The sequence below is a fragment of the Cucurbita maxima genome, unplaced genomic scaffold (assembly GCF_002738345.1).
Source record: "Cucurbita maxima cultivar Rimu unplaced genomic scaffold, Cmax_1.0 Cma_Scf00002, whole genome shotgun sequence".
Taxonomy (NCBI): Eukaryota; Viridiplantae; Streptophyta; class Magnoliopsida; order Cucurbitales; family Cucurbitaceae; genus Cucurbita; species Cucurbita maxima.
The window spans coordinates 6,657,717-6,665,473 of NW_019272018.1; the positions used below are offsets into that span (position 1 = coordinate 6,657,717).

General features: G+C 37.9%; 1 protein-coding gene across 3 annotated transcripts; it reads right to left on the reverse strand.

The window, feature by feature from the left end:
• Nucleotides 1-1,528: 1,528 nt before the first annotated feature.
• On the reverse strand, nucleotides 1,529-7,407 carry LOC111497750 (nucleobase-ascorbate transporter 6). 3 transcript variants are annotated; one of them, XM_023148678.1, is made up of 15 exons: nucleotides 6,993-7,407; nucleotides 6,486-6,654; nucleotides 5,833-5,930; nucleotides 5,560-5,736; nucleotides 5,208-5,308; nucleotides 4,847-4,922; nucleotides 4,695-4,754; nucleotides 4,362-4,546; nucleotides 4,087-4,183; nucleotides 3,766-3,852; nucleotides 3,048-3,106; nucleotides 2,853-2,944; nucleotides 2,331-2,408; nucleotides 2,081-2,241; nucleotides 1,529-1,980 (listed from the first exon to the last, which is right to left on the reverse strand). In XM_023148678.1, the coding sequence occupies exons 2-15, from the start codon at nucleotides 6,580-6,582 to the stop codon at nucleotides 1,762-1,764; spliced, it is 1,587 nt and encodes a 528-aa protein (XP_023004446.1). In that variant the 5' UTR covers nucleotides 6,583-6,654; nucleotides 6,993-7,407; the 3' UTR covers nucleotides 1,529-1,761. The 3 variants fall into 3 exon arrangements, with proteins under 3 accessions (XP_023004446.1, XP_023004461.1, XP_023004453.1); XM_023148693.1 differs by lacking the exon at nucleotides 6,993-7,407 and adding an exon at nucleotides 6,820-6,948; XM_023148685.1 differs by lacking the exon at nucleotides 6,993-7,407 and having other exon boundaries at nucleotides 6,486-6,804.
• Nucleotides 7,408-7,757: the final 350 nt, after the last annotated feature.

Here is a 7,757-nt window from a genome sequence, read left to right on the forward strand (position 1 = left end):
TATTAATTTAAGTTGTTATTTTAATAAATAGATAAGAGAAAAGGTAGTGGAAAGAATAATAGGTTGTATGAAACTTTTAATATAAACTTGTTATTCAAAGAGACATGACCCTTAAATTTGGGATATACATTATGCTTTTATGGAAAGAATAACTGTCACATGCTTCAAGATTTTATTTTCAAATCACCCTCTCACATGTTGAGATGTACTTTTTATTTATTTATTATTTTTTTTAATCTTCATTCATTATAAAATTAAAGATAATTTATTATAATCCCTAAATTAGTTGCATTCATGCCTTAGATTTCCTCTAAATTTAAATTTATTATCAATTTTATTTATTAATATTAAAAAAAATCTAAAAAAATATTCATTCTATTGGTCAGAATTTTGTTTAAAATATATCTTACCATTAATTTGGATCGTGCAATATTGGTCGACCAATATATTAGAGGTTTAAATGTTGTAGATGAAGAAGATGAAGAAGTTTGATTGGTCAAAGCCGTAGAAACAATATGAAGAATGGAGGCATGTGAGGGTTAGGTATTGCAAGAGGAATGAGATGCAACAAATATAAATATCTTCCCTTTTTCTGGTGCACAAAACAATAACAAATGAGTGGGTACCGGTTTTCTCCTAAACCCTAAACCCTAAACCGAACAAAATAAAAACATGTGAACCGAACACCGAACAAAATAAAAGAGCTACTCAACAGTTCTTCAACGTGACAAGCTCTCCGGAAGTTTTGAATTTGATTGAATGTTTGTTTTTTTCCAAAAATATTTTTCTTGTTTTGTTTTTCAAATGAAAAGCATTAATTGTGTAATTTGTCTGTCACATCCGTATGTAGTAGATCCATATGTGGTTCATAAGGAAATGGTTGATATCGATCTTTTTTGAGTGAGAGTGAAATGTGCCAGCAAAATACGAGTTAGTAGCACCGAAGTGGTTCTAAATCACGTGCACTCTAATACTATATAAAGTTTGGAGCGTAAGTTCTATTTCATTACCATTTTCATGATTTCAAAAGGGAAATTAAAGCCCTTTTTGAAATTATTAAGAGAGAGCTTCCCAAATGATGAAAATGTGGAATATTCCATGTGGCCCTTCACTTTCATGTATAATTGTCCCTTGGGTAGTAGGGTAGCTCAACATGGCCTTGTATTTCAGTGGTTGACTTGTCAAAATGCACCCTTTTTCAATCTTGAATTGCCCTCCCACCTAAGACTTTAAATGAAAATGAATTCCCTTCAATTTTTAGATGCTTCCTTTGTCTCCTCCCCTTTTAAGGTTGTCCACGTGCCCGGTTCTCAATCTGTCTAACCTCTTAGCTGATAACGTATACCATAATCAATTGAACTATATTCAAGTTGCATATTCTTGACAATTTGGCATTTTTTACTATACATTATGATCATTTGCATCACTCCATTGTGACATGTGCCCTGTTCTCAGTCTGACCTCTTAGCCGATAACATATATCATAATCAATTGAACTATACTCGATTTGAGTAATTTTTTTTTGGATGAAGGGATGTTTGTTTGTTCATAGACACATGGAAATCCACCTCTTCGTTGGATATACAAAAGAGCAAAAGCGAAGCAATGAAATGAAGTTATTAAGGTAATCCTATATAGAAAAGAAACTATCTTATACAGCTGCTACTCGCAATAAATTAACAAGACAATGATCCCAATCTTCTCATTTTCCACAGACCCATTTAATGAAGCAGCAGCAGCAATGACAGAGAGCCCAACAAATCACACAGATGGGAAATATTTGTTCAAATTGAAGGGCAGAGAGTAGAACTCTTCGCTCCTCGTATCGCCCTTGAACGATTTGAACTTAGCCCACCAGTGTTTGCCACGGTCTTTCTTGATCGCGTCGCCCTTTTTGTGCAGTGTGTTGTCCAGAAAATATGCAATGATTCCAGCAACGAATGGCTCGGAAGAGAACGGGACATTGACCATGTCGTTGAACTGCAGAGAAAGAAAAGAGCGAGTGTTGCCGTAAGAATTAACATGTGTGGTGTAGAGCGGTGTAGAGCTCGTAAAAAAACGAGGGGAAGTCCCTTCTTACCCATCTTGCATTTGTGTGGACTGGACCAAAGCCATTAATGGCAGTGTACTCATTGAAGTATTGTGGCACAGAGAGTCCCAGGAAGATGGAGAATCCTAATATGAACTTTGTTCTGAAGCTGTTGAGGTTGCAGAATTGGAGGTAGCTTAAACCTCCCATGCCTGCAAACAAAATGAATCAGTTTCCGACCAAGATAACTCGAAACTTATAACTCTGGTTATCGACCAGTTTACTCGAGACAGATGCATACCGACATAAGCGAAGAAAATACAGTAAAGAGCTGCAACAATGGGGGCTGGAATGGATGCAAAGACAGCTCCAAATTTCCCTGCAAGCCCACAGATGAAAAGAACAGATAAACAACGATTTTAGCAGCCCAACTCATGAGTTCAATGCAACAACTCAAACCCACTACTAGCAGATATTGTCCTCTACAGGCTTTCCCTCAACATTTTAGAACGCATTTGTTAGGGAGAGGTTTCCACACCTTTATAAGGAATGCTTCGTTCCCCTCTCCAACCGATGTGGGATCTCACAATCCACCCCCTTGGGGTCCTAGCATCCTCGCTGGCACATAGCTCAGTGTCTGGCTCTAGTACCATTTGTAACAGCCCAAACCCACCACTAGCAAATATTATCTTCTTTGGGCTTTCCCCTCAAGGTTTTAGAACACGTCTATTAGGGAGAGGTTTTCACACCCTCATAAAGAATGCTTCGTTTCCCTCTCCAACCAATAGAGTGCACTTATATATGTGTCATATCAGAAACTTACCAAGAATGGAGAAGAAAATCATGAATCCAGCGGAAATTTGTACAACCCTTCGACTTCCAACACGGGTCAAGGCCAGGAGACCAGCATTTTCACTGAATACAAAAAGTAAGAGAAAATCTTAACGGGACGAAAACAACTTCTGTACTTATCGAAGTAGACTGTTGAAGGCAGCAAAATTTTCTGTTAAACTCTTACACGGACACCGAGGATCCATTCACAGTTCCAAACAGCCCAGAAAGTAGAATTCCAACTCCCTGCAGAAACAATTGCACAATAAGTTGAAGGGGCCAAATGTGATACTAGTCATACAAAAGGCATAATAGCGCATATCAAGGCTTAATAGGATCCCATCCACCTCTTCAATCATCTTAAACGCCTTTGTTCGAAATTATTCGTTTGTTAATGAAATTATGCCGTCTCCCTAAGCTATCTTCGAGTGGCCAAAGCCTCTCGAAAGACTAGTGGAGGTATGCCACAAGTATAATGAAAGGAGTAGTGCCCCTAATACTCGATTATCTTTGAAAAAGATTAGTATTTGTGTCAGGGACGAGCTTGATGACGATGATATAGTGTTCGTCTACTCGCAACATCCCTATTACATCGTCAACCTTCATCTTTCTGGCTGTCCTTAAATACTACCAATATGTAAGAAAAGAACTGAAAATAGATCAACTCTTGGACCGCCATGAAACTTCGAGTCACATAGATGTGAAAGCACCTCACTCTCTATAAGAACAGTCCATTCACGGGGAGGTACGTAATGAAATGAATTAATCAAGATTAGAATACGAGACAAGCTATATCTATAGAAGACTATCATAGAACATAGAAGAGATCGGTCCGATTGTTGGAACTGGGTTGGAACGCCACGTGGCTCGATTTATATTACATAGATAAGCTAGTTTTACATTACCTGCCAACCAACACCACGGCTGAGAATCGAGGGTGGAAGCTGAGTGGCACTTGCATATCTGGACGCAGCAATAAAAGCACCAGAGGACTGAAATTGACATGAGCAGAGAAAAAAAAAGGATCACTTCGAGGAATGAATAGTATTGAATTTACGTATACAAAAGTATTGTCAATTATAACAAAACTACCTTTCAGTTTTCGAAGACATCGAAAATTTTAAAAACCAGAAAACTAAAGACATAGACGATGAAGAAAACAGGAACTGGATGAATTCATGGGTCAGTAAACAGAGCGATCGTTGAATCGGGAAAATGAAAACAACCTCGACTAAAGCAACGAACGACGCCATCATCATGGCAAAGGCTTCACCGGCATCAAATGAAGGTGCCCCCCATTGAAACGGATATGGAAGTCTTATCCTACAAATGTAAATTCCAAGCTAAGTATATTGTTGATCCCATCAATGAACTAATGATAATGGCACACAACTAGGAAAAGTTAAGTTTTCGACTCTTGAGCAAAAATCCAGTGCAATGATGGAATGGTACGGCAAGAACTTCATGCTCCATATATCGATTTTAGCAAGTCAAAACTCACCATGGAGCATTATCTATAAGCCCCGAGCGGTCGGTTCGGCAACTTAGTTGTGTTTTAGGTGGTGAGCCTTTGTAAGCCCCTCCTACGGTTAGTAGGTGAGCATAAATCCAAACTATCACCACACAGAAAATGACTGCAAAACGATCGAATATGTGTTTGCCAGATTTGATCACGTGAGGCAAATACTGCACAAAAAGCATACGAAGTTTATAGCAAAAAAAGATGACTTTACAGAAAGTGTCAATAGAGGGGGAAGAAAGGTAATGATATCTTCTTTGTAAGAGAATCTAACTCGAAAGAGAACACTGAATATGCCTTGCTTGAACGAAATACCTGTGAAACAAACACCAAAAGGACAAGCTCTGGCAGTCCAATTTCCACACATTTGGCAACCTAACATCCGAGGCGAACGTCAGATTTCTTGTAGTGAAAAAGAACTCAAATATGTAATTTTGAAAACGAAAAGAACAGAGAAAGAAACTTACCCCGGGGAAACCCAACTCGAAAAGCCCAAAGCCAACAAGAGAAACCAACGGCACAGCTGAAAGTGGGCTAAGAAACCTGAAAAATGGAAACAGTGAACAACATGAAGCTCGAGACTTCCAAAGGGGACAGGTCACGAATAAAAATGTTCCGATAATTATAGAATCTTCAAGGGAAAATTGTAACGTATCATTATTAAGAAGAGCTCTATCTCAAATGCAAATTCAATCTAACAATAGCTTAATAACTTCGAAAAATGAAAAAATTTGTGAGTTAAGTTCTTGTGCCAGCAACTCGTAAACTTAATGACTTGAGTGTTTCGTGCTTGTCTACAGTATCCTTCATAGTGTAGACCGAACCAACCTTGCAACATTGCGCCACAGACCGCTAAAGCCCAGCACAATCTGAAGGGTTGATGCAACAATGAGCGCACCCTGGATTGCCCGCATTATCTTCTTGAATTTCTGAATGAAGCAGCAAAGCAACGTCAATGACCTCATACGAAACAAGCAATTATTTGTCATGTAAGCGGTTATGATCCTCTATTCTGATAGTATATGTTATAACTAGTGAAGAAAGCTTTCATTAATTAAAATTAGTCATTGATAGAAACAAATGAGCATTTCTCTTTCAGCATGAAGCCCTGCACTAGCCATTCATCAGATTGACCTATACGCAATTCAGTTAAAACCGAGAAGGATTTAGTTTACATTACATCAATAGGATCAGCTGTATCAGAAAATCGACCGGCAAGGATGATTGAAATGGTCGTTGGTACAAAGGTATACGACCCTCCAATCACAGCGGGTAATCGAGTTCCAAAGAACGATTGTAGCAACGTGTTCAAACCAGCAACAAAGAGCAAGGTTTGGATAACCTTTGCCTTCTCCTCCTATAAGAATAATGAGTTACAGTCACATGATTATAAGGACCTTCAAATATTGATGTACAACAAAAATTAATATAATTCAAAAGCTTCAGGCCTCACAAATCCACCACCCATCTGAGGAACAAGAGAAGAAGGAATAAGAACGGTCGTGCCTAACATCACCAGATAATGTTGAAAACCGAGAAGTATAGCTTCCGCTGCATCAAGGAAAAAAATTAAGAACAAAATGTATGAGGTACATGGTGGTACTAAATGAAAAAACAACCAGAATCCATAGAAATGTGAAAAAATAGAACGATCAACCCGTGAAACGCAATAAATAACTCGATTGATATGCTCAAAACTGGATTTCAGTACCCATTTGAAGTATGGTTAAAACAAAAAAGGGGAAAAACAATGGCCAAAAACAACATTTGTGTAAAAGATGTGAGCATAGAAATGGCTAGCTGCTTTCTGATCTCAGATTCGACCACGGAGAAATAAAAATATGATATCCAAACAGCAAAATCTAACAAAACATAGAGGAAAACAGTTACTTCCAGCAATTAATACACAGTGGTGTGTTCAACAATTGGAAAGTTTTGTTGCAGTAGGCTGTTCCTTCTTTTGTTTTAATGCAATCTCGTTTCTTATCAAGAAACTACAAGAACTGAAAATAGCTTAACCAGATTCGGAAGAATCGAACTCAAACTAAGTTCATTATGGGTAAAACAAGGCGAATGTTCTGAAAGATGCAAAAAGGAAAAACTCACGCCATGGTGGTGGACTAGTGATGCAGTAAGCAACGTTGGGTAGCTGATCCTTGGGTGGATGAGCCTGTGGTTCCTCTACTTTAGCACCTCCGGCCATGGTTCACTCTACAGCTTTCTCTGCTTGAAACAGCCCTTTCTTTCGTTCCCAGAAACAAAAATTTGCTAGAATCTGTACAAGAAACTCAAATCTAAGCAAAACCCACCTCCCAAATCGTCCAAAAACAAACCCCCAGATGAGGGAAATGCGCTAATCTTAGATGACGGCACGCAAATGTGTGAACAGAACAGAGAAAACAGTCAAAAACATGAGGACCCAGAAGCGTAAAACACTCACATGCACCTCCACAAGAATACTAGGTGGAAAAGTTATAGATGGGACTCCACACAATAAAATAAACAGCACAGAAACGATAAGGTAGCCATGGCCGGTAAATAAAATGGAAAAGAAAAACATCAATTCTAGTAATTACCCACAAATAAAATTACAAAAAAGATGTGTAAAAGTACCTTTTAACAATCTTTCAGAAGCAAAATCAAGTGGGAAAGCTTTAAAGTCAATACACCATTAACCCCACACCCTAAAGTTCACTGAAAAAGTTGGAAATGGAGGGGGGAAAACCCCAAAAAATAGGTTGAAGCAAAAGAACAGTCCCAGAACTGAACCAGCAGCAGCAGCAGCAGCAGCAGCTTAAGAGTTAGCTATGCTGTGATTGTGAAGCAGGTATGAAAGATGGGATGATACGATAAACAAAAAAGAAACTGCATATACACTGGGGTAGCTGCAAAGTGGCTTTTTCCACCTTCCTCTCTCTCTCTCTCTAACTTTCTCTCTCAAGAAATTCCACCATTTCTACACACCCTTTTGGCATGTTCTCCCAGATTTAGTAAATTCATGTCTTAAGAACAGTCATTAGAGCAACTTACTTCCATCGCTGTTTCCACTTTAATATGCATCTGATTCACCAGCACGCCATAAACAAATTCAATTAATCTAACGCCCAAAACGACGTCGTTGCTTAAACGTCCAAAACCACGACGTTTTAAAGGAATCCAAAACGACGTCGGTTGCTGAACTAAAGAGATTAGGCTTTTCATCAATTATATATAAAATATCTCTCAACTTTATAAAATTATAATATTCTCAAAAAAAAATTAAAAAATATTAATTTATCATAATGTTATACCAAAAAAAATATCATTAGTTTATATTAAAAATTTGAAAAAAAATTCAAATATAATTCTCTTCTCATTTAATATCCTATGAAAATTTTA

What these genes read in the sequence shown, in the direction of transcription:
- LOC111497750 (XM_023148678.1), bottom strand. Translation starts at nt 6,582, where the DNA reads ATGGCCGGAGGTGCTAAAGTAGAGGAACCACAGGCTCATCCACCCAAG. An exon ending in CTCAGATGGGTGGTGGATTT is followed by an intron (nt 5,737 to 5,832) that starts GTGAGGCCTGAA and finishes TTATTCTTATAG; the next exon opens with GAGGAGAAGGCAAAGGTTAT. An exon ending in CTGTGGCGCAATGTTGCAAG is followed by an intron (nt 4,923 to 5,207) that starts GTTGGTTCGGTC and finishes TCCATTTTTCAG; the next exon opens with GTTTCTTAGCCCACTTTCAG.